Raw genomic sequence first — 26,026 nt, 5'->3', positions numbered from 1 at the left:
CAAGAACCCCAGAACAAAAACAATGGCTAAAGATATATTATAAGATACAAAATATTCGCATAATTGCATTGAGTTCATCGCCGATTTTTTGTATAATTGGGGGGTCAATTAAACTACATTTTGCAGGATTGGGTTCTGAGTTCTTCTCCATCCACTTCTGCAAAAATTCAGGTCATCGTTTAGTTTATGGCTCCCTCTTTCTTCCTCTCTCATCTGCAAAAATTCAGCTTCTCAGTTTTGGGTTCTTTCCAACTTCTCTTCTTGGGCTTCTCTCTCTCTGGTTCAGTTTCATAGTTTTGGACTTTTGGGTTCTTTCTGCCTTCTCTTCAGCAATTCAGGTTTGGTAATTTTTGCTCTCTCTCTCTCTCTCTCTCTCTCTCTCCTAAAAAAGTTTTTAGCTTTCATGGCTACCTTTACTCCTGAAAAAGCAGAATATTTGGACTCCTGAGTTATCTCTCTCCTACTGAAGTTTTTAGCTTTCATTGTGACCTTTACTCCTGAAAAAGCAAGATTTGGACTCCTGAGTAAGCTCTTAGAGTTCCAGCAAGCAAACTGGAGGAAAGCTTTAAATTTGAATATGGTTATTTCTCATTCTTATTCTTCAGTTGATCCAAGCCAATAGTTCAGCTTTTGATGAACTCGAAATCTGAACCAGGAGACTTGGGGAACACATCAGTTTTGAATTAGGTTCTTTGTTTCTCATGCAGCTGATCTGAAAAAAATAAAAAAACTATCAGACCTCATTTGATTTTGATTATTCTCTCTCTTATAAGCTGATTTGATCAAACTAATCAAGTATCAGGCTTTATTTATTTTGGTTCCTTCTCTCTCCTCCCTTCAGTTAAAACATCCAGCTTTCGTGGCCTCTTTAGCTCTTGAACTCACAAAATTCTGGCTACGTAAGCACTAAACTGGCCTTTTTAGCTCTTGAACTCACAAAATTCTGGCTACATAAGCACTGAACTGACTAGGACACCATGAAGGGCATCACTTTGGAATTGAGTTCTTTCTCTCTCCTCTTCTTCAGATGTCTATGTAACAGTGTAACCACTTAACTGATTAGGAGAGTGAAAAATAGTATCAAAATTGAATTGTCTTCTCTCTCACTCTCTCTCTCATATTTTGAGCAGCATATTCAGCTTTCATGGCTAATTCAACTTCTGAAAAAGCCGAATCAGACCTATGGGAGCTCTTAATGGACCAGGAAACAGAAAAGATAAAGGTGAAAAAAAATCCAGAACATGGAAGAACCACCATCTGGAAAAAGTTGGAAATTCAAAACACCGTGAGCCTTCGAACAGTAGTTTCTATCTGGGTTACTGTACATCATCAAAAAAGAATTCATGGAATGATTGTTGAAGGATCGAAGTTCTCAGAATTCGAAGAAAGCAGTGTGGATAAATCATGTTTGATATACTGTAGAGTTTCAAACCATGTTAGACCTCTTGATCTAGAAGATGTAATGGAACATTGGACTGCTCAAGGGTTGTTAGAGAGTGAAACCAAGCCTCCCATAGAGCAAACTTTCAAAGAAATCACGAAATTTATATGCACAGACAGTAGATTGAAGGAAATTGAAGAGGCCAACATAGCACAAAGAAAGGTGGTAAATACGATCCATTCAGAGTTATACGACATGGCGGCAATTCCAGAGAGCTTCTTTGATAGCAGGAGGGAGCTCCAAGTTCTAAGTATTTGGCATCCTGGTATTTTCTCTTTCTTCGAATTTGTTCTTTATCATTATTTCTCTCTCTTCCATTTTATTCTTTACGATTGTAGTCTCATGTTTGTTGGATTGTTACCTGAACTGAAGATATTGGAGGGAGAGAGAGAGAGAGAGAGAGGACTTTTGAGGGTGCATTTTATTGATGTTTTTCTTGAGGCTGGAATTATTGTTGCTTTCTCCATCCTTTTCCTGTCTTCATGTGTTCTCAGCTCATTCATTGTCTCACTTGATGATTTAGGAATTTCATCTATACCACTCTCTCTCTTCAAGCTGAAAGGCCTACGAGTTCTCAGCTTACATAAAAGTACGGGAATTTCAGCCCTTCCTCCACTAATTAAGGAATTGAAAAACCTCCAAACTCTGGATCTTTCTTGCACAACCATCAAAGACCTTCCCAAAGAGATGGGAGAGCTGAACAGTTTGAAAATTTTGATTTTGAGGGACTCATTATTGAAACAGATTCCCATTGAAATTTCAAATCTCTCTCTCTTATCAGAACTTGACCTGTTTCAAAGCTACATTAAATGGAGTAATCACTCTGAAACCAATGCTCGACTAGAGGACATTGCTCGCCTAGAAAGATTGAGAAGCCTGCAAATAATGGTGGAGGATTTTGAATGCGTTAGCCATGAATTCATTGAGAAATTGAAGTGTTTGCAGAGGTTTCACATTGTAGTCTGTCCAAGTTATTCTGGCTGGATATCTAAGTACCTAAAGGAATTTTCAGAGAAAAAGTATGGCAAATTAATGGCCTTTCTGTGTTGCGACTGCAAATCAATGGATGGGTTCTCTGTTTTGAATGATTTGGATGGTCTTGTCATTTCTCGCTGCAACAATTTAAGCTCAGTTGTCGCATTTATAGCAGCACAAAAAACCTTGAAATTCTTGCGAATTGAAGATGGGTCTGGGCTGAAGGAGATGATAGGGTCAGGGACTGAGAGAAACCCACTTGAAAGCTTGGAAAATTTGTGTCTCGTTAGACTCCCATTGTTAAAGGGAGAACTAGAACTTGGAGAAAGCCTAAAATTTCTCAGAATCACCGAATGCCCATTGCTTACTGTCCTCCAAAATTCCCTCTCTAAAAACAAGAGCCTGGAGGAGATACATATTGGAAACACCAATGGGATAGAGATACTGGAGTCCAGTCTGGTGAGGCTAGAGAAGGTGATAATCCATAACATGCCATGCTTAAAAAGAATCGAGACTTTCAGTAACCTGAGAGTATTCCAGCTATGGAGATGCTTTGAATTGAAGGACTTACTGTCTGGTTTACTTAAAGCAAAAAGGTTGGAGCAGCTTACCATATGTGATCTCAGTGGAATTGAGAAGTTAATTGATAAGGGGGCTATGAATGAGTACATAATGCACCCTAACATGGTATGCTTAGAGCTTTTGAGATTATCAGACTTAACTGGTGTATGGGAGGGGGAACTGGGTGTTGGAGAATTGGGAAATTTGAGACAGTTAAGTGTTTCAGACTGTCCAAAAGTGAATTCACTCCTCAATGCTGGTTTTGGAAGGCTCAAGGCCCTCGAAGCTATTCGTATCACCAGGTGTGATGGGCTAGAAGCCATAATTGGGGATGAGGTATGTGTATTTTCTTAAAAATACAAATGAGTATTTTTACTTTTAAGAAAATAAAGTATACAAAGAGACCATTTAACTTTAATATAGAGAAGTCGCAATCACTCTTTGTCCATCAGAATTCAATAGTTAGTCTATCATTGACTACACTTAAAGTTAAAAAAATTATCTCAAACTTGTGTTACACCCAAGACATCCAATATGACATCCAATTTGTAGGGTTGTGAACTTTAGATTATCCCATATATATATATATATATATATATATATATATATATATATACACCCCAAAGGATCACCATTAAATTTGACACAGATCTCTAGAAAAGTTATCACATGGGTGTGGGACTTAATGGTGATCCTTTGGGATCCTACACACATGGGTGTGGGAGGGTCTCATAGGATCATTACTATATATATATATATATATATATATATATATGGAAGATAGTACAAAACGCCTATAGGCGAAAACGAACAGTATTTTCGCCTATAGGCTTGGCGCCGTCCGATTTTTTAGTATGGCGTGGATTAAAGACCTTCATAGACTTAGCATGTCTATTGCGGTTCGTCACGGACATAGCAAGTCCATGACGGGATTTTTTTCATGCAAATTTGAAGCAAAAAATATGGGGGGATTGCCATGGCTCCCGTAGGTTCGAGGCGGTTTTTATGCAAAACCGTCATGGACATAGCATATTAGTGATGGAGGCAAAACACTGTAGCACTTTGCCTATAAGTGTTTTTAAGACTTTTCATATATATATATATGGAAGATACTACAAAACGCCTATAGGCGAAGATGAATAGTGATTTCGCCTGCCCTCATCACTGTCCAAAGTTTATCGCACGGTCACGATTATTCGGTAGTGTTTAATTTTTTTTTTTTTTCTACAAATTGGAATGATCTGAACTTTGGAGCGTCTGTTTATAAAAAATAGACGAATCTATGAAAAATATCAAAAAATATTTTACATGAAATAAAGTGACCAAAATACCCCCGAAAATTTTCAGGGGTATTTTTGTCAATTATTTTCTCGAATTATTATTTTTTATATTTTTATTAGATGCGCCTCACAAAGATGTACACATACTCCAAATTTCAGGTCATTCTGATTTGTAGAAAAATAAAATAAAAAATAAAACACTACCAGACTATCGTGACCGTGCGATGAGCTTTAGACGATGATGAGGGTAGGCGAAATCATTGAATGATAAAAAAAAATAGCCTACCCTCATCATCGTCCAAAGCTCATGGCACGGTCACGATAGTCTAGTAGTGTTTTATTTTCCATTGTTTCTTCTACAAATCAAAATGACCTGAAATTTGGAGCATGTATACATCTTTGTGAGCCGTATCTAATAAAAATATATAAAACATAATTCATGAAAATAATTACCCAAAATACCCCCAAAAATTTTTGGGGGATTTTGGTCAATTTTTTTGTGAATTATTTTTTTATATTTTTATTAGATGCTCCTCACAAAGATGTACACACGCTCCAAATTTCATATCATTCTGATTTTTTATCAAAAAAAAAAGAAAAATGAAACACTACCAGAAAATTGTGACCGTGCGATGAACTTTGGACGGTGATGACGGTAGGCGAAATCACTGTACATACAGGAAGATACTACAAAATGGCTATAGGCGAAAATGAACAGTGATTTCACATATGGTCATCACCGTCCAAAGTTCATTGTATGGTCACGATTGTCCGGTAGTGTTTTATTTTTCATTTTTTTTTCTACAAATCTGAATGATCTAAAATTTTGAGCGTATGTTCATAAAAAATAGGAGAATCTAATAAAAATATGAACAAAATATTTCGCAAAATATAAATTGACCAAAATACCCTTGTAAATTTACAGGGGTATTTTGGTCAATTTATATTTTTCGAAACGTTTTTTTTATATTTTTATTAGGTGCATCTCACTAAGATGTATACGCGCTCCAAATTTCAGATTATTTCGATTTATAAAAAAAATAAAAATTGAAATACTATCGTACAATCGTGACCGTACGATGAACTTTGAACGGTGATGAGCATAAGCGAAATCACTGTTCATTTTCGCCTATAGGTGTTGGGATATATATATATATATATATATATATATATATTGAGAGAGAGAAAGAGATGTATCTAAGCATGAATAAGTTTCTACCAGATTTGGCCTTGAATGAACTATACAATTCAATCTTGTCTAACAAAGATATCGGGATTTCCTGGTAAGATGTTGGAATTTGATGCTAATTGCCTTGAGTCTTTATTGCCTTCACAGGTGAGAGATGCTGATGCGATCGCATTAAAACGCTTGGACCTAACAGAGCTTCCAAATTTAAGGGCAATATTTTCAGCCAATACAGGCATGGGATTCATCGAAGATCTTCAGGTCTTGTGTTTGAAACATTGCTCAAAATTGAAAGCTATCCTTCCATCCGGTTTTCATGGATTATCGAAACTTGAGCATATATATGCAGGAGAATGTCAAAGCTTAGTGAAGATAATCGATGGAAATGTGCCTGCAAATGCCCTTCCAAGCTTCAGAAAATTCTTGCTTGAAAATTTACCAAGCCTGAGGGCTATTTGGGAGGGAGAACTTGGTGATGGAGCACTGAGAAACCTAGAGTGTTTACAGGTAAAGAACTGTCCTGAATTGGATAACCTTCTTCCTTCTAGTTTGCACAAGCTTGAGAAGCTCGAAGTGATTCACATTGACAATTCTGATAAAATGGAGAATATAATGGGGGAGACTACAGTCGGAAGCTTTGCGCTTCCTCATCTCAGTTACCTTTTTCTCTCAAACATTGGCAAGATGAATACAATTTGGAGATGGGGTTTGGGATTTGAAGCTCTAGGACGCTTGGAACAGATCACTGTGGGTAAATGTCCAAATCTAGAGCTTCTCTGGAATGGAGAGATCTCGACTGGAGCTCTGAAAAGCTTCAAGAGCTTAAGGCTATATAAATGTCCAAAGATAGAGGTACTGCTTCCCTCTAGTTTAGATAGACTTGAGAGGTTACAGAACATCTCTGTAGAAGATTGTGATAAACTAGAGAAAATAATAGAGGGGAGCCAAATGGAGAAAGTTGGTGCTCTACAAAACATGAGATCTATGGATCTTAGAAAATTGCCTAGGCTTAGAGTTTTATGGGAAGGAGAACTGGGTTTTGGAGCCTTAAGAGAGATGAAGAGCATGACAATAAGAGAATGCCCATTGCTAGATAGCCTTCCTTGTGGTCTGAACGAGTTACCGAATTTGGAACTTCTCTCCATCAAAGACTGTGAGAGCATCGATAACATAGTAGGGGAGGTGGGTTATGAATCCCCGAAATTTCCAAACTTGGTGGATTTGTACTTGCAAGACCTGGCCAATTTGAAGGTAATTTGGCATGGAGAAATGGGCATTGGAGATTTTCAGTGGTTGGAATGCTTAATCTTAAGGGGACTCAATGGACTAAAGCACCTTCCTCCTGGTTTGAACAAGCTCACTAAATTGAAGCAGCTTTTGGTGTGCAGATGCGGAGAGTTGCAGAAGTTTATGGGAGGTGAATTAGCAGAGGAAAACTCTTTGCCAAATTTAGAGCATCTGGACATTGCTGACCAACCCAACATGACAACCATTTGGGAGGACTTAGGGGCAGGATCTCTGAGAAAATTGAAACGCTTAGCTATCCAAAATTGTCCAAGGTTAGAGGCTCTTCCTCTTGGTCTTATGAAGCTTGAGAGCTTGGAAAAACTGCTTATAAAAGAGTGTAACAGTGTTGTTACCGTAACTCCCAATGAGGCAGTCGAGGGGGCGACACTGCCAAACTTGGTGGAGCTTAGACTGGAGGAGCTGCCAAATTTAGAGAAAGTTTGGTCAGGATCAACAGCATTGCCTAAGTTAAAATACGCTACTATTACCGGGTGTCCAAAGTTGAAGAAGTTCGCGAACTTTAACATTGGGTTGAGTTTAGAGAGCTTAAGAGGGTCCAAAGACTGGTGGGAAGGGCTAGAATTAGAAGAGGATGAGAAACTCAAGCTACAGCAATGTTTCAGTCCATGGCCTATGGAAGGAGAAGTAAAGAGATCGCCAAGATTTCATAGGCGTTTGATCCGAAGATCTTGGCAGTGAACAGTTGATCTTAAACCACTGGTGAGGACCTTGGTGTAATCTTAAGTTCAAGCTTAATGTATGTAAAATATGTGATGCTCATATGTCTATGCATTTGAGCTGCTTTTGAATGATGCTATCAGTGAGAAATAAAGAAGCCTAGTTTGCTCTTCCTCTGTAAAGAAGTGCAAAGGACTAACACTTTTAATCAGGTGACCAGTTAGTTGGTTAGTCTTTCTTCCTCTCTCTTAGAATATGCAGAATATATGTAGATGCATGAGAGAGAGACCTTTGTGCCATGTGTCAAAGTGTGAAATGGCATACACATGTTTTTGGCATGCCATATCAATAATGCTAAAACCCAAATAAGAAAACAATTTTTTTGCTCTACCCTTCACAGATAACTAGACACCCAAGAAGGAAACAGAAAACCTAACAATAAAAAATGGGATTCTAAAATTTAAAATTAAAAAATGGGAGCAGCTGGCATACGGATACGGATGCATCCGTAGCTGTAGAAGTAAGATGCACCTTCAAATTTAATCATGGTACATAATTTTGATGTAAAATGTTATTAGGATTATCTCAAAATCTATTTTTTAATTATAAAATTTTAAATTTCAAAAATAGTTAAAATCAATTAGATCTATGAACATATGAAAATCTTGAAAATGGACGGTGTAGATAATATGTTGTGAAATGTATTATTTCTGAGGCTTAAAATGTTTTTATTTTTCATGGTCATACATCTTGATGTCGAGATGATCAATCAAAGGGTTTTTCAACATTAAAACTATATTTTCTGATGGATTTTTGAGGTGCGTCCGTAGTTCTACATTATAAGGTTGCATCCTTATATAAACTTTTTCTTTAAAAATTTATTTTGTCAAGCCGTGCTTTATAAAGCTGCACTTCAAATCATCATCCGAATCTTATCTCAATTATTTAAAGTAAGTTATACATGTCCTATTCCACCATTAACATAGGACTTGGATTTATGAATAGGTGTGACAAAATTTTTATGCCAACATAACACAAACCCTCCACATTTCTTTAGGCTTGGGACTGGCCATGGTGGAGTTACTTCAAATCTCATCATAAAACTTTCGAACTTTCAAGTTGAACATGTTCACATTTATGATAGGATCAAGAAAAAGAAAAGGATTTCTAAGCACTACAAGTAGGCCATCTCACAACACTGTATAAATTTGTGTATTTCAAGTAGTCACAAACCTGCACCATTTATGGAGCTTTAATTTTATAATGACAGCACAAGGTCTTTCCATGGCTGGATCTAGTTCATTTAGCAGGGTGGGGAGATGTGGTTATAGTAAATTTAGTAGAGATGCAACCTCAACCAAACCTCATTCTTTGAAATTTGAATTCCAAAACTGAATAGGGGCACAAGTGAGAACTTGCAATGAAATCATTATTATTATTATGTTCAATATAAAAAATTATTGATCATAAGCTTTAAAAATATTTCATCTCGCAACATTTTTTTGAACTTCTTAGATCAAATTATAGATCTTGCATACTACATTGTTTCATGGCTACAATTACACTGTCGAGGAAGAAACGAATTAGCAATGCCATCACAAGGTTTAGTGGCGCTTCAAGTTGTGGCCTTTCGTAAAGCCGCGGCCGTGCCAAAACCTCACCTTTAAGAAAAAAAGAAATTGATAAATCCAAACTCCAACAGTTAAAGTCCAAAACAACCCAAAAAATTGCCCCAAACAAAATGGGAAATGACAAAGCTCTCACCCGATTTTGAACAAAAGGCAATAAAAAAGTTATTAGACTCTCCGAAGTCCAAATACAGTGCACTAGTGTTTTGAAACCCCATGATTTTCAACTTAGATGGGAATTGGTTACCAACTATACTGGTTTTGGGATGGTATGGGTGTTGCTCGATTCTCCCTAAAACGTCCTATATGTTTTTCTATTTTTTAAGTTTATGTAATATTTTTTTAATTCCCTTTATATCCCTATCTTATAAATCTCATTTTAAATTTTATTTTGTTTAATTTATTTTTTAATATTTTTCTTGTTCACCAATTTGAACTAATCCAAACCGGATCCTAATTGTCGAACCTGATCTCACAAAAATCTACGGGTCGACAATGAACTGACCGATCCGGGTTTTGAAACTCGAGTGTACTCGTGCCTTCGCCTACAAGTTTGCCAATAACGGGGGCATTTTAGTCTTTTTAAAATAATGAAAGTAATAGAAGAGAAGACAAGGGCAAAATTGGTCATTTACATCTTTTAATTCAAAAGCAACGCGGGAACTGATGAATACATCCTTCCTCATTCAATATAAATTATAGAGAAATTATTATGAATTACAATTGAATATGAAATTCTCAAAAGTTTTTTATTTTTATGCCCTAGAAAGTTTTAGACTCAGCACCGAAGGTGATCCTTGTTGTCCTTTCTTTTGCCCTAATTCAATTAAAAAAACCCTTATTTCTGGTTTCTGTTCGATATAGAATTTATCTCAATCATGATGCCCTAGTTCATTTGAGACTTTTCCAGTAGAAATAATGCTGTTTCGTACCCTAATTTTGATTAGAAACGCCGTGTTGTAGTTTCTGATGCATAGTTTATATGAATCATTCAGCCCCACCTTCTTCTTCTTCTTCTGTTTTTTCAAAATTATGATTGTATTTTATTTGTACGAAGAAACACTTGATTCTGTTTTCTTTTCGTTCTTTTTTCTTTTTGGTGGTGTAGAATTTGTCTGATATTGTTGACCTAGTATCTCTGGTTCTAGTGTAATGATTTCACATTAAAAACATCTGAAGTGTTTTTATAGTGTAATGCATGTTTGAAAATTCTGTTTCCTTACCATGTTGGTTGGAAGATGAAATTCTGGTCTGAATTGACTTGAAATTTTAAATTTCATTGACGATTGTAATTCGCATAAAAACATGTGCCTAATTTTAGCCAAAATAAAGGCAAAATATTTAATTCTGCATCAAACCATAAAATTATTTCTCCAAATTTGGGTGTCTCAGAACCAGTGTGACAGGAATCTGCCTCAGCCTCGGCCTCGTCCGATGGGTGGGGCATATAAAATAGTTAAAAAAATAAGAATTTGACAAAAATATGGAAATGTTATTCAAATTTTTTTTATATGATTTAGATGTATTTAAGGCAGACGCTGAGTACCCCAGAGTTTAGGGTAAAACTTGGGCATATAAAATAATTTAAAAAATAAAAACTTGAAAACATATGGAAATGTTACACGAACCTTTTTTATATAGTTCAGATGTATTTGGAAAACATTGGCTGAGTGTTTTTTTGCTATAATCACTATTTTCATTTTTCTTGTTTTTTAGGATTTTTTTTAAAAAAAAGTATCAAATTTTAAATAGTGTTATTTTATTTTATTTTTAAGGGTGGTTTGCATAAGGCTGCAACCAATTTATTTATTTATTATTATTATTATTATTTTTCAAGTGTTAACAATAATTTCATTGAAAAAATGAGTAATAAGAGAAAGCTAGCTTTGCAAGACAATCAGCGTCTCCATTCTTTTCTCTGTTGATTTTCTTAAACAATCAAAATAAGGTACACCTCTAAACTTTTTCATGGGATGCAATTTTGATGTCGAAAATACTTAGGATGGTGTGATAATCTATTTTTATCTTCAATTATAGAATTTTAAACTCCAAAAAATGGTTCAAATTAAGCATATCTATGATCACATGAAAATCTTGAGAATAGACGGTCCAGATAATGTATTGCAAGATGTACTATTTTTAAAACTTGAAATCTATATAGCATGAAAATTTGAGGCTATGGGTTTTGCAAGTGTTGACACATCAAGGATGCAACACCTGTTTTTGACACTTTAAAAAATGAGATGTTTTTGTTTTTAATTTTCATTGTAAAAAGTATTTCATTTCACCTAAAATCCTACCTCTCCCTCTCTTAAATGATTTATGGATTTATGTATTGCGTCCAAAAGACTAATTTTGAGAACTTCATTTCTAGCACATGTATTCATGTGTATGTAACTAAGTATGAAACTATACTAGCATGGGTGACTTCACAAATCAAGGAAAACAAATTTTATCAGTATTTTATACATTACATTTGAGGGAAGTTAGGGGTAGTTCCAACAAGTGATTAAATGAGAGAAACTACACTTAGGTGGTCTGATCATGTGCAACGTTGACATAGAGCAACACCAGTTAGGAGGGGTGACTTGGTTCAGGTTAAAGACACTAAAAGGGCAAAGCGAAGGCTCCAAAAGACATGACTGGAAGTAGTGAAAAAAGATACGGTGATTTATGGTCTGACCGAAGATATGATGAGTGGAATGACAAAAACAAAATTTGTTTAGCTGACTTCAAATCGTTGGGATAATGTGCTAATGATAATTATGATGATTTATTACCCTATTACTAAAATGGCAATAGTGAAGGAAAACCATTTGGGAGTTTTGTTTATGTTGAGCAGAAACTGAATGACATTTTGGAGACACCAAAAATTGGAAAATAAATTTAATACAGATTTTATGCTTCATTGCTTATGTTATTTTTCCTTAAATTGGTTTTAGCACATCCTGAGTTTTTTTTTTTTTTTCTTTTCAAGTCAATCAAATTCATAGTGATTAACTAACATGTTTTCTCTTTTCCATGTCTTAAATTATTTCTGGCTATTTATGTTTGGTATTTGTTATATATTGATAAGTCTATTACTTGTGCGCATTCTCCAGACTCCAGATGCATACAACTTGGTTTCTTGAGATGCTCATGTTTTAGCGCATGTGTGGATGAATCCTTAAGTCTGCACTAATTGATAACATGGTTCTAACAATTCATGAACATTGGTGATTTTCAACTGAAATTCTACGAAGTTATATTTCAAACTTATATATATATATATATATATATATATATATATATATATACATAAATTATAATTTTTTTACTTAATCAATACACAATTGTGATATTTTTTATGATGATTCTCATCATATGCTATACGTATCTGTTTTCCTTTTCTTTTTTTTTTTGGATTTTCTGAATGTTCCTTACTATAAATAAAAAATTTCCAAGTTTCATCCTTTATACACCCAACTTTTTCTGTCCTTAATGTTATTTATCTTTTAGTTTAATTTTTATTTATTTATTTATTGACAAATTGGTTATTTTTTATTTATAACCCTTTTTGAGCTCATACCCTACTTGTGCAATTGAACCTTGGTTGAAATAGTCACTGGCCTTTGGATAAATCTAAATTGTGGTTTATATTTGAACCATTTAAATAGCTATATTGGTTGATTTGTCAATTGTAACGGCAAATTCGCTCTATTTAATGAGTAGACACGTACAATAGTTAGATTTTGGCCTAAACTGAAATTCAAGTCATACATTTCCTGTGATCTATATGCCATATGGTAGCTAAGGCCTTACTTGGAATGTCCAAATTTTCTTAATGGGAATATGTTATAATAATATTGCCATCCATATAAATAAAAGACTAACAAACAACAGTAGTCTGGTTCTAATATTCAATTCTCTGCCAGTGTCATGTGCTTCATGTATATGAGAAAAATGCATTTATTTAGATCTTGTCATATATTTCAGCATTTTGGCTGGCAAAATTAAACGAAAATCTCGGTCAGAATATTGGACATTCCTTGAGGAGCACCTGAATTTCTGAATTTCAGGTCAGGTGCTCTGAGGCTCCGACAAGATCGACGGAAATTTGATCTAACGATCAAATAGGTGGTCCCTCGGATTTAGTTACATGGGGATTCACTCCCTATGTGTCAGTCTAGCGATCGTTGCAGAATGGCAATTACTCTGCAACCAAATAACCACCACCTCACGACTAGCGTCCACCCTCCTGTCACAAAATGAAATACAACGGGCCTCCTATATGATCATTTTCCACACATAACACATATAGGGTTATTCTAGGCTACGCAGCTCCAATAATGAACTCAGAATTTGCTACCCCCGATTCTTTTTACTATGAAACATATTTACAAATTTTAAAGTTACATTAGCAACAACTTGCTTGAGAAGTTTGACTAAGGGTATTAATATCATTTCGTTACATGATGCCATTGCACCTGTATCCTATGTACATGTTACATTATTGTGTGGATCTCTACAAGTGGAATTGTGCCACTGTTGCAGAGGTTCATAAAGAGGAGCTGTTTCTTGCTGCCTATGTTTTCAATTATTTCCCTTCTATGCATTCTGTTTGTTTTTTTCTATATTACATGTTTGTTGTGACTCGTTAGAGTCCGAAAATTATGATGCTGAAGCAGTCCAATAACTTGCTCCGCACTGGCTTGTTGGAGTGCTGATTGTACGGTACCAATCCCATTTTGTGTCCTTAACTCTTCTCAACTCTGCTAGCTGCTGAGTAGATAATGCCATTAGCATTTGCCATTGGGTCACCAAATTTGGTCATATAAAATTTGATTAGAAGCCACAAAGCATGGTAATAATGCAAAAAACTTGAATCGAAAGGATAGTTCTGATTGCTTACTCGTCCATCTTGCAGCTCGAACACAACTGAGTCATCAGAGAAGGGTATTGGTCGAACTGCTGCCACCTGCATGAAGATAGTGAGTTGATTAATTAAAATCTTGGGGACAATTAGGATTATGCCTAATAATTACTTTAAATATAGTTAAGTTAGAAAGTACTCCAGAAAGCTACCTCAAACATTTCATTCATCAAGTTACTTGATAGACATTGATGTCATTAGGGAGTGGGTATCAGTTCCACTCTAGATTTTGTTTTCGGTCAATGTCTGGTTGTATCTACATTCTGAATTTGTCTGAGAACTTGTTTGTTTTGGTTGTGTAGTGAGGTTTTCCAGTGATTCAGTCATTTTGGAGGGGAAATTATCGTTTCCCTGAATCAAAACTAGAAAAATAATTGTAAAAAAGTGAACTTTTTAGATTGCTGCTCACTGTTATACAAGTTTGTGGATCTGTTTTTAAGTTGATCTAAATTCATTTTCTGACATTATTGAAGTTTTGAGATCAATTGATTTTTTAAGTTGATCTAAATTCAACTTCTGAAGTTATTATTGAAGTTTTGAGATTTATTGATTCAGAGTTGCACCTTTCCACTGAGTACAAACCTTCTCATTGCAGAGCCGGTTGAAACCATATGAGCTGTATGCATCTCTTTCAAAATTAGGTGGATCTTCTGTGCTGCATTCTTGCGACATCTTACCACCTTCCTCTCCATCTTGTGCACTTTCTCTAGTTTGAGCTGCCGCATCAATCCTTTCTGGGGAAGGATAGCCATATGATTTCCATTTCCATTTTCTTTCAACCATGTACCTTCGATAAACCTGACCATCTGATCCAATCACAAACAGTTGGTTATCTTCAAAGCTTGGCCCTGGTGCACCAGCTAGAATTACTTTTTTTTTTGGTATCCCATGCTCGATCCAGTTCCAACCATCCACTGCATTCCATGAATATTCTATTAGCCCACCATCCTCAGAACGCATGAATAAAGATCCTCGTAACGATGAAAGAGACGGCCTAATAACAGTGCCAGGCAACTTTGATAGGATCAAATGACGGGGTTGATCATGCTCATGCCATAACTCAGTCACTAGGTTATACTGATATAGTCGACCATTGTTTCCTATCACAAACACTATATTTGATCTTAAACCTTCCTGATCTACTATAGAAGCAATCTTGGTTTCATAGGGGCTTCGACAATTCTTCCATGTGAATTTCCTCAATGCGACCTGCAAAGTATCTGATCTTTAGTTGTGAAGTCTACTGGAACAAATAATCACCATGTTAAAAGTAGGAAGTTCTTACTTGGAACCATGATTGTACAGTTGAGATCTTACCACAAACTGGACCAGAGCTCCATTTTTGCTCACAAAAAATAGTGCCTGGTTTGCTGTAATCCTGCGTGCGATACCTGCTGTTCCATCCCATGGGGGCCCTAGGGCAACCTGTCTCCCCTTATTCATGGCGGTGCAGTTGATCCATGCCAATCCATTGCTGCTCCTCTCTCTGATAATTAAGTTTCCATTCACATCAACCAAAAATAGGCTACCGTTGTAAGTTCCAAGCACACCTCTCATAGATACAGTGTATTCATGACTTAACCATAACCAAACGTTCTCAGCCCACAAATACTCAAAAGTTGAACCGCTCTCTGTTACAATGAAAAATGACTTGTCTGCCTGCATTGTACGCATCCGGTAATTAATTCTTATGCTGCTTGTTAAGAAATTATATTGATACGGAGTCGCTGCAATGAGACTTTTGCCAAGTGTACTTGGAATTAGATGGCCTAGAGATGCTCGTCCTTTCCTTCTTCTTGATGGTATGATTATTCCTGATTCATTAGATTCTTCCTCGCTCTGTATGTCCTTTACTCCTGAGATGCAGTTTGATGGTCCACGTTCATTGTTGCAATACTCTGCATTCCACCCTTCGGTTTCTGGAACATCTATAATTGACCACTCATATTTGGATAATGCTTTTCTTCGTATGTTGGTGACAGTTGGGCCTGAAAATTCACCACCGTTACCTGATGAATGAAGCTCTCCAAGTCTCCCGTCGTGTAATGGGAATAATATCCTGCCACCTTGAAGCTGAAGTCCTTGAATACCTGTTGCGCATTTGGCATGTAACGGGTGCATGTGATTTACCCATCCTTGTGGTGATTGAGGTCCCTGGTTTGCACCTGCCTTTCGTTAAAACTTAATATTAAAATACTGTAACATGCTGCAAGCCAAAGTATGATACTTCTTTTTCTAGATGGTCGTATTGCATGTTTAAAGAATCAATGGTTAGGATGTGTCACATGGTGTTGATATAGAGGTATCATACTCTGAGGCATCCATAGAGTGAGAACCTTACTATGAATATGCAATACTAATAGCCCATGTTCGTTTTCTACAGTATCTATTTCTTTTCTCGTCTTGTGGAATTGCAATCAGTTTTGGTATTGGAATTATAGTGTTCTCTGTTTTTCGCTTCATTCAGATTGGCAAGTCTACTGATGAAACGTGATATGATAATAATGTTCATCAAGAAGTCTACATGAAATAGTTGTATTTCCTTGGTGATAATTTGTTTTTTTTCAGGTGTGTTACACATGCTCACAAATTTCATCTCATACGAGGATAGAAAGGTTAAAAGGTAATGATACATCAATCAAGAATGATTCAAGAAATTCTATTTTTGGACTTATTAGTTTTCTTGTTTTGTTAAATAATTAGATTATCTTCTTTTGTCAGATTTTAAGGTATAGCACAAGTAATCATCAGAAATAGATCAGCAAATTCACAACTATTCTATTTTGCGTCAATCATAAAACCCAGAGTAATTTGGAACTTCAGATTATATTTCATATGACTACATAAAATAAATTCACTGCTTGGATGCCTTAATCATCAAGGACTTATGTGACATGAGAATCCATGAAGGATTTAATGTGACATGCGACATTTGGTGCAAGGTGTGCACTGGACTGGAAGGTCGGTCTAGTGAGTACCGATGAAAATTGGTTTGAGCTGGAATGCATGGATCATCATTTGACCAACTGGTTGGTTAGTAAAACTCCTCCCAGTTGTCTTTTTTTTTTTTTTTTCTCTTGACCATCCTGACTGGTTTGATGTTCGTTGAATCTGACTAAGACTGGACTAGCCATCTTGTCAAGTCGATGGCAGTCCAATTCTGAATGTGCTTATTAAAACCATAAATGGCTCCTTTAGAAATATTAAATAGCGACAATAGTGTGAACAAACAATTCCTGCATCTATGGCCTCTCTTGGTTCACAGATCTGCTTATAAATCATAGCAATCAGATGGACGACTGAAATAACAGTTATCTCATGCAAGTTTATCTTGCTAATATAAACTTCGATAGTAAATTTCAGAACCGAAATGCAACAAGTATAGGAAATTTCATAACTTAATGGCACAGGCTCTGGTTAAAAATAAGGAGGCGAGAGTGGAAGATCTGATGCTGACATGAGGGGTGGTCATTATACGTAATGAAGCCCCTGGTTATTATGTTGCAGTGCATAATGGTAATTGTTGCCTTGGTCAAACTACCGACCAAATCTATATCTCCCCATTGTGTCTCTTCCCGAAAGCTTTGTTTTTTGCATGCTGCATTACTGTACACGCAAATTTGAATCCAGGTGGTGCCTTTTTGCTATAAATATTGCCTCAAACAAAATCCAACTAATGTCTTCCTTCACTGTGCCACCATAGTCAACTATCATCGATGTATCCATGGCATGTTCATGGGTAATCCACACTCCTATTGTCATACAAACTGACCTTGACGACCAGTTTTTTGATTATTCAGGGCATCCTTTGGAAGTTCTGGAATACCTCTTATATGTTCAAAATGATTAAGTAGATGGATTAATACTCAGAAGTAGTCAGTGGAACTCTCTTTACTACTTCAAATTGAGCTGAATCTTAACCATAAGCATTAGAATGTCGAGGTAATGTCATATCTCGCACATTCCACACATCTGAGGTGCAAATACAAACTGTTTGAGCTATCACTTCCAAAAGGCCACTGATGTAACTCTCTCTCGCTCTCGTGAAAGTCACTAACGAATCTCAAGATAGGGTGATCTGGACATGCTGGAAATTTTTTGAAAAAAAATCTTTAAAGAAGATGTTCTTTGAATTTCAAGCTGAACTTAACGAAGGATGAATAATTTCTGAAAGGTAAGCTTGTTCTAATTGGGTGCAATTCTTAAAGACTATCAACAAGAGATGTGAAGCTTTGCAGCAAATTTGATTGAATAATATTTAATTCAACCTGTTCAGTGTTTGCACATGAAAAGAACAATCTGTGAAGAAAATTTGATCTGAAGCACTAGGTTGATCTCTGCCCACAAATTTAGGCAATCCAACAAATTTAATGAACGAAACAATCCTTGGAAGCCCCTTTCTTAGAATATAACAGAAATTGTACAAGCATATTGCACTATAAATCAAGCAGCCATGTGTATCCATACTTCCATATAGCATAGGACGACAATTAAAATATTTTCACAAGTGGTCATACAATTAATACATCAAACAATGAGAACCTACATTATGCACAACTTAATCTCCTTAGAATGCCTCTATTATTTTTTATTAATAGCTGAATCTACATGGATTATATTTGACCAAGCGATCATTGTCCACATGACTTAATGGATTTTATTCATCTGGCGAAACTGTTAAAGAGCCATGATTATTTAGCTGAAATTCTACGGCGCATGTTCAGGCTATTATGGGAAAACCTTAGAAGTATGTACTCACCTGTGTGCTTGGGGAGTTGATATTCCTGAATACTTCCAGTTGTAGTAGAACAAAATAATGAGTAAGCTTTTGTGTTCAATTCATTCGAAACAATGGGTCCTATAGCACTCAAGGAATGACCTTTAGGGGCTCCATGGACTATCCACTTCCACTTTCGCTGATGTAGTCGTCTCTCCACAAGCAGACCATCCTGCAGATCTAAAAAACTTATTTAATTTTGAAATGGCGCATAAAGCATATGCCATCTACACAGCTGAAGTTGTTATAACCTTAATAGACAGCATGTTAACTAGTACATGCTTTAGTGTATTTCAAATGGTCACTGTTAAAATGAAACTGTGCAATTATATTGCAAAATAAGTTAAGAATGTGATCATGTGAGCATTTGCAAACCTAAAACAGACTACATAGAAAATTGAAAATGAGTATCTTACATGCAGTTACACATAAATGTAAGCAAAAGAAACTATTATTGGATTCTTAGGGGATTGCAGGCCACAAACATAAGTGGAATATCTGTATATTAATATTTATTTGCAAACGTATCTAGGAACAAAATAATAGGGTGTATATTAAGATCCAGCGATTGGGGAAACAGAAAGCTATCTAAAATGTTAGCGATATGTTTGGGTGGTTTCCATGTTGCTAAGAATGCTTGGGACTCATGCCTAACATAGCTAATGTTTCAAATAGCCAATGTCAAAGTAGCCCATGTCGTAGATATAACATGCTTTACATGGTTCAGATGACTTATGCCGAATATGGCTCACTCCCTAGTAAGGCTTAGGCCTGGAGTGGCTCATGTTTCTAATGACTGGTACCTTATGTGGCTTTTACTCCTAGGATTTAGGTTTATGATGACTTATGCTAGAGATAGGTGACACCATAAGCGCCTTATGTTTCATTGTGACAGAAGCAATATCTAATCTATAGCCAAGATGCTTATACAAGCATATTTTACAGTCGTATGTCAAGGAACCATGCTGTCCATTATGTCCAATTGGAAGAACATAATTTGTGCAACACTGCCCTAATCTTTGAAAGATAACATCCCACTATACAAGGAAAATGCTTTTGTATCATACAAAAGCCCTTCTACATACGGAAGCAATAGGGGAAAACTCAATATTATGCAACAGCCTTTTGCGGTTGAAGATCTTGTAGGACAAAGCTGATATTATTCTCATGAAGGGCTAGTCGGATCATTGTGGTTGTCCTTCTCTGGCAAGAAGACATCACCAGGGACAAATCTGATATAAATACAAACTTCTACTGATAGAGTTGGAAATGATATGTTCAATATAAAATATCAGTTTTCAGCACCCAATGATGCCAAACTCACATTCTTGGAGGACGCCATGACATGTGGCGGCGAAAGAATAATATGGGAGCTGGGCAAAAGTCTCACTTCTGTGTAACCACTGCCACCACTATACAAAGGCCACCCCGTGAAACGTGGAAGTTTTGGAAGCAAACCTACTTCCATGGAACCAACCATTATCACAGCATGAAGATGATTTCATCTCGCACGAGGCCCGTTTTTATGCAATTGCTCGCCAATCAACATGAAAATAACTCCATAAGAGTTGTGGGATTGAGTGACACGCCCACCTTTTTGTAACCATAACCCACTCTCTCATGATAACAACTCTCTCTTTCTCTATACAACTTCTTCACAAAATATGCAGCAATTGTTCCCTCCAAATGAAAATCCAAGGCGAAGCTATAAAAGCACAAAGGCCCAAGGAAGGAGGATGAAAGCGAGAAAGATAGAAATACACAAAGTCAAAAACATAGAGAACGAGAGGCAAAGGGAGGAAGATAGAGAAAGAGGAGAGCACCTGTGATGGAACCAACGCATATTCAGTATTCAGGAGGAGTACAATAGCAAATAATAATGTGTATATGAGAGAGTGTTTGTATTAAATAACCATGATGTACATTTTTTCTTCCTTATGACTGTATTATTCACCCTGTCATTGTAATTGATTAAACAGAGGTGTTCCACCGATATATGAAGGTGGATGTAAATTAACAAGGTATCAATGGGTACCCTGGGATTGTAGTACCCAGGAAAAAAAAAAAAATTTCCCATGATCAGGATGAGGTTTGCTTGTTCAATGTTTTGCATTTCTCTTTTATTGCACATAGCATGAGACTGTACATTTTGTAGCAAACATGGTTTCTTTTAGCATGTTTACATTTAGCAATTGGTTTGAACTTTGAACACCTGACTAGAAACAGCAGTAGAAATTCTCAAGGACAGGTAGATAAGGTAATGGTCTTGCTTGAAAATCTTACTTCTGTCATGACCTAATATGGTGTAAAAAATGCTGGTCTATTAGACCCACATCCTAAAATAGTTTAAGCCCTTTAGGTGATGGAATCAAAACAAAAGACTTTCATCTACATTATGTCTCATGATTAGTCCTTGCCATTTGGTCTACATGGATGCGCCGCAATGATGAACTAGATACAAGTTCAACAGGGCTGTTTCATTTTTCAGGTTTTCAGATTTCATCTACAAGAGTTCTCTTTGGAGCTATTATTTCCGTCGATTTGCACAGCAAAATAGACAGCACTTGAACTCCTTGATGGTGTTGAGAACTGGTGATTGTTTTCATATGAAGGAAATTTGCAGACTCGATTAAAGAGCTTTCTGCAATAGTTTGTTCATGTAAGAATTCATTTATGCTGGTGTTGGAAATGTTAGAAAAAGGTAAAAGATGGGAGAAATGTGACATGGAGCAGCACAGTAATTGGACAATCAAGACTGAGAAAATGAAAAGTTAAGCCAAACGTAGCAAGACAAGAAAAAGGGAAATGTTACAAGATAACTAAGAGGTATAGTACATGGAGAAATTTATTTTATTATTTAGTTTTATTTCATGTCCATAGAAAATGGAGAAATTTTATTTTATTATTTAGTTTTATTTCATGTCCATAGAAATGGGAGACTTATGTAGGTTAGTGCATGCTTCTTGAATATGACAATCAGTTTTGATTCATTTGGTTTTGTTCAAGAGAATGGTGAGATACAAATAGAAACAGCAGTTGTTTCAAAACAACCGTTTATAAGATAATAAATTGAACATTCCATTGTGAAACATGAGTTTTGAATATGAATGACTAATTTACATCTCCAGTGGGTGCCCTTCTATTGATTTGGTTCTCTTTCTTACTTATCTTACTAGAATAAAAGAGGTTACAGGGGCAGAGGTTAATGAACCCTATCTACTCATGATTCTTTTGTAGCTTCTCAGAAGAACAGAAAGTCACTTTTACAATCATATGATCTTCTGTTAAAAGCCAGTTAACTATGCCTGCATTTGAATCTTTTAAACAGTAATAAATGAGAGCAAGGAAGTCAGTATCACCTTACTTAGAAGGAATATTGACAGGGAATGAGCTCCAAACAAACCACGCGATGCACATGTTCTAGAAGGCAGCAGGTAAGTCTCATCTCCCAAAGGCTCACTCCATATATGTTTCTTCCAGGATGGCTTTGAGGTCTTATCAAATTCATAGAGCTCTCCGGTGGAACTGCAATTTAGAAGTTAGATTTAGTAATTTATAGTGGAAAAAAACTTATTTTTCGTATGTATTGCATTTATTGACAATACAGAAAACAATGTTAAAAAAAAGAAAAAGCCAGAGGTGGGTGCCTAGAAATAACTTCACCCTGTGGGGTTGTTTTATGTTTGGTTTTTCCTTTCTTGTTTTCTGTGGCAGGGGGGGGAGGGGATGTTCTGTGTTTGGCTATAGTCTATTTGTTTCAAACATAGACAAATTTTTTTTTTACGGTATAGTCTATTTATTTTAAACAACGATATGCCAATCGCTTTAAATACGTACATGGAATATACACAATATTTTTTAACCTTTTCAAACAAATTCTTTGTTGTATGATATGAAACCATATATTGCATTGATCTATATTAAAATTTCTTTTTTTTTTTTTTGGTTTAGCCAAATTTCTTAATTTTTTTTATAATTAATCTATCATCCAACCAAAACATGCGACTCACCCTAATTTGTGAGGGTCTCTTGACATTTAGTACTGCATATCATTGAGACTGGTCCTTTTTATCAACGATCATTTCAAAATCACGCTTAAAGAATAAAAGAAACCATCTTTTTGAAATAATAAACAGAAATCACAACTCAATTCTTCAATTTAACCATTCATTGCTCCCAATTAACCATTAGTTTCCATTAGAGCAGCCAAAAGTTAGTGATATAATCCCAAAACCTGTAAAGCCCCTTCATAAGTTTGTTAAGAAGCCTTACGCTTTTTTGGGGGGCTGGATTGCCCCTCCAAAAACCCTTTTCACCCTTTTTCAGTGAGGGAAAATACTCTGTTAGTTGAGGGCCTTTTCTGCCCTCAGCCCAGTTGTGCCAAGGCGATGCCTAGGCGCCCGTGTAGGTGGGCGCCTAGGAGCAAGCACACCCAGGGTACCCACCTAGGTCCCGACTAGGCATTTTGGTGGCTTTCAAACAATGATAGAAAAAGCAAAATATCTCAAGAAAATGAAAAGATAGGAAAGATATATAATATTATTCAGAGGTTCAAATTTGAATACCGTACAATTCCTGGTTTATGTGATCTATTATGGAGTATAATAGCAACATACCTCACGATAAAAACCACATCTGGTTTATCTGGTACTGTATCAGCTAAGCCTGCTACATCCCCGCCCGGTGGGTGGCCATGGTTTATCCACCTATAGATGTAACAAATTTCCAAGTGAGGAATTATGTCAGATATGTTTGGTATCATTTGCATATCAAATATTATGTTGTAAGCTCATTTAACTATAAGTCTAAAAGAATTAAAGTGATAGTGACTATCAATAATCTGAGTGATATGTAAAGAAGAAAGAGTTTAAGTACCGGCCTTGTTACCTTGGAGGCTGCAATTCTCTAAGTTCTAACAACGATCCGCATATTGTGGAGAGGTAGAGCATCCTGGTATGAGATAGACATAATTGTGATTCTTCTATGATAATTCATTATGCTCTTTAATGGAACAAGCTTACAAAATTTCTTCTTCTTTATGCTCTGTTGTGGAACAAGTATATGAAATTTCTTCGTCTTTATGCCCGTTAATGGTAAAAAGCTGATAGAATTTCTTCTTAATTATGTTCTTTAATGGAAAAGTATCAGAATAACTACTTGAATGCTGAATAATATTTAGAGATTACTTCCTCAACTGCATCAAAATACTTACTCTCGATTATGTGAAACTGCTCCAGATTTGATTTGGATTGTGCCACTTTTTTCTGTATCTTGGTTTGGTATGGCAGGTTCAAATGTGGGCTGGGTTTCAGACCAAACTGGCTGGGAGTTTTCATTCAGTTGCAGCTGGAAGAAACAGAAAAATGGCGTAAGAGGCAGAGAAAATCAAAAGACTAAAAATTGGTTTGTAGCTCTCTCCCTCTCTGCCTCTCTCCCTCTCTCTCTCTCTCTCTCACACACACACACAAATAGAAATATGTTAGAGGAGGCTCAGAATCTACGAGCTCCAGCTCAACGATGATCACATGCAGTGTTCCTAGGATGAAAGTCTAGTTTTAGGAGAATCAGATTACAATCAGAAAAAAAGAAAAGAAAAGAAAAAAAAGCAGAGCTCGGAGCCATCATAGCCAAATGATCGACAAAGAATATGATTTTCCTTCACTCTAGGATTCTGTAACAGAGATTCATCCCTTGAAAACCATCCAAAGCAAAGAATGAATAACATTTTGATAATAAATTGGTTAGTGGTAATTGGTGAGTTGGGTCTCTCTCTTTTTGTCTCCCTAGTTTCTCAAATTTCCTCAATTTTGTTCTTGTTTCTATCTCTGTTTCTCATTTTATTTCAGTTTCTCTTTTTTTTCATGCTCTTCAGTTCGCTCTATTCCATATTAGAGCATGCTATGATCTGTTTTCATTTCACTTTAAGCATACTTTTGATCATGGAAATTGACCAAAACACCTAAGCAGTTAATGAGAAACTAAGGATTCCAGTTACCTGATAAAGAACCCCATCTTCAGAGAGATAAAGGATGGTCTGGTTTACTATGAATACTGAAACTGCATGGCCTGCTAAAACAGGCAGGTCATGAGGTGCTATCACCCATTGAACTCCATTCCAAAACCTCTCATAGATTGACCCACTTTCCCCTGTAACCCAAATAGATGTATCAGACAACTTAGTGAGAGAAGTCCTCCTCCTCATTGGCAAACTCGATTCGAAGCTCTCCGAGCCCCTCTCTACTGATATCGAGCTCTTCGCGCTTTCTCGCTCATTGACTCCCAAACCCAACTTCCCAGACCTCTTGGTTTCCTCTCTCTCATCCAATCCTGAATCCAATTCTCCAAAGCTATCATCTTCCACTGTCTTATACAATCCTTTTCCTCTGTCCTCAATCTTCTCTATCACACCAACCTTTCTGCAATCCCTGTTTAAACATGTCTTCAAATCAAAGGGAAGTGTTATCTCTCTCCAATTCTGTGTCTTCTCTTCATATTCCCAATATCTCTCAGATTTTTGTTCAAATTTTGACTCTTGGGGTCCTGGAAATGGGCACCATGAGAGACCAGAAGCTTCAAAGTCCATCACCTGAAACACCAGGATTAAAACCCATATTGAGTTTGGAATATAGAAACCAACCATGGCCAGTTTCTTATATGCAGAAGCCAAAAAGCCAGGTTTTTTCGATGAGTAAAAAATCTCATCTCGCAGTCTTATCCATGGCCATATCCAGGCATCATGTCTGCAAATATAACACAGATTTGACAAGCTTGACTGCTCTGTACTTTATGGAGCACCAGTGGTCCATTTCTAGAGAGAGAAAAACCATCTGGTTCAAACAGTTTTGGTTTTCTATCGACCTTTTTGGAAGGCCTGAGTCCGCTTTTGGAGGGGTCCCTTGTACTTGGTTCTTCTTCAAATACAGAGTCCAGATGGGGCTTTGGACCCCTAGTGTTGTATTTTAAAGTAAGTTTTTAGTTTGTGGTTGTCTGGATCAGGGGTCCTGCTTAATTGGAGTTATGAGTCATCTATCAGCCTTTTGGATTTCTTTGATCTGCCTTTTTCTCTCTGGTTGGGAGAGAGATGGTTGTGTTAGTTTTTAGAGAGAGATGGTTTTGTTAGTTTTAAGAGAGTGATGGTTGTGTTCGTTTAGAGAGAGATGGTTGTGTTAATTAAGAGAGATGGTTGTGTTGGTTTTTTAGAGAGAGAGAATGTTGTGTTAATTGAGAGAGGGAGATTTTTGTCTTGTCTGTGTGTGAGAGAGAGAGAGAGGGGAAACTTTATGGGTTAGGTTATGGGGTTT

General features: G+C 36.4%; 2 protein-coding genes and 1 long non-coding RNA gene across 19 annotated transcripts; 2 read left to right on the top strand and 1 right to left on the bottom strand.

Moving 5' to 3' along the window:
• On the top strand, window positions 1-7,590 carry LOC18427036 (putative disease resistance protein At4g19050). 4 transcript variants are annotated; one of them, XM_088847973.1, is made up of 5 exons: window positions 44-338; window positions 1,131-1,706; window positions 1,965-3,313; window positions 5,594-5,704; window positions 5,793-7,590. In XM_088847973.1, the coding sequence occupies exons 2-5, from the start codon at window positions 1,145-1,147 to the stop codon at window positions 5,808-5,810; spliced, it is 2,040 nt and encodes a 679-aa protein (XP_088704099.1). In that variant the 5' UTR covers window positions 44-338; window positions 1,131-1,144; the 3' UTR covers window positions 5,811-7,590. The 4 variants fall into 4 exon arrangements, with proteins under 4 accessions (XP_006836150.1, XP_088704099.1, XP_088704014.1 ...); XM_006836087.3 differs by having other exon boundaries at window positions 1-338; window positions 5,594-7,590; XM_088847888.1 differs by having other exon boundaries at window positions 93-343; window positions 5,594-7,590.
• Window positions 7,591-13,365: 5,775 nt separating this feature from the next.
• LOC18427035 (uncharacterized) lies at window positions 13,366-25,870 on the bottom strand. Of its 14 annotated transcripts, none has more exons than XR_016041322.1 (10): window positions 24,721-25,870; window positions 23,938-24,071; window positions 23,613-23,675; window positions 23,342-23,431; window positions 22,085-22,250; window positions 18,708-18,897; window positions 15,266-16,102; window positions 14,531-15,157; window positions 13,928-13,993; window positions 13,366-13,797 (listed from the first exon to the last, which is right to left on the bottom strand). XR_016041322.1 is itself a non-coding variant. In XM_088847347.1 (10 exons), the coding sequence occupies exons 1-10, from the start codon at window positions 25,363-25,365 to the stop codon at window positions 13,687-13,689; spliced, it is 2,940 nt and encodes a 979-aa protein (XP_088703473.1). In that variant the 5' UTR covers window positions 25,366-25,870; the 3' UTR covers window positions 13,366-13,686. The 14 variants fall into 14 exon arrangements, 6 of the variants coding, with proteins under 6 accessions (XP_088703473.1, XP_011620684.2, XP_088703440.1 ...); XR_016041308.1 differs by having other exon boundaries at window positions 13,366-13,794; XR_016041292.1 differs by having other exon boundaries at window positions 18,708-18,905; window positions 22,090-22,250.
• Window positions 13,940-22,161, top strand: LOC148783476 (uncharacterized). Its single transcript, XR_016041385.1, has 5 exons — window positions 13,940-14,006; window positions 16,517-16,571; window positions 21,214-21,317; window positions 21,421-21,551; window positions 22,054-22,161. It is a non-coding gene; the product is annotated as an uncharacterized LOC148783476 (long non-coding RNA).
• Window positions 25,871-26,026: the final 156 nt, after the last annotated feature.

The sequence above is a fragment of the Amborella trichopoda genome, chromosome 1 (genome assembly GCF_054954075.1).
Source record: "Amborella trichopoda isolate Santa Cruz 75 chromosome 1, AtrichopodaSantaCruz75HAP2 v2.0, whole genome shotgun sequence".
Taxonomy (NCBI): domain Eukaryota; kingdom Viridiplantae; phylum Streptophyta; class Magnoliopsida; order Amborellales; family Amborellaceae; genus Amborella; species Amborella trichopoda.
Note: the sequence above shows the minus strand (reverse complement) of the source record. Positions and strands in the feature narration are given on the sequence as shown.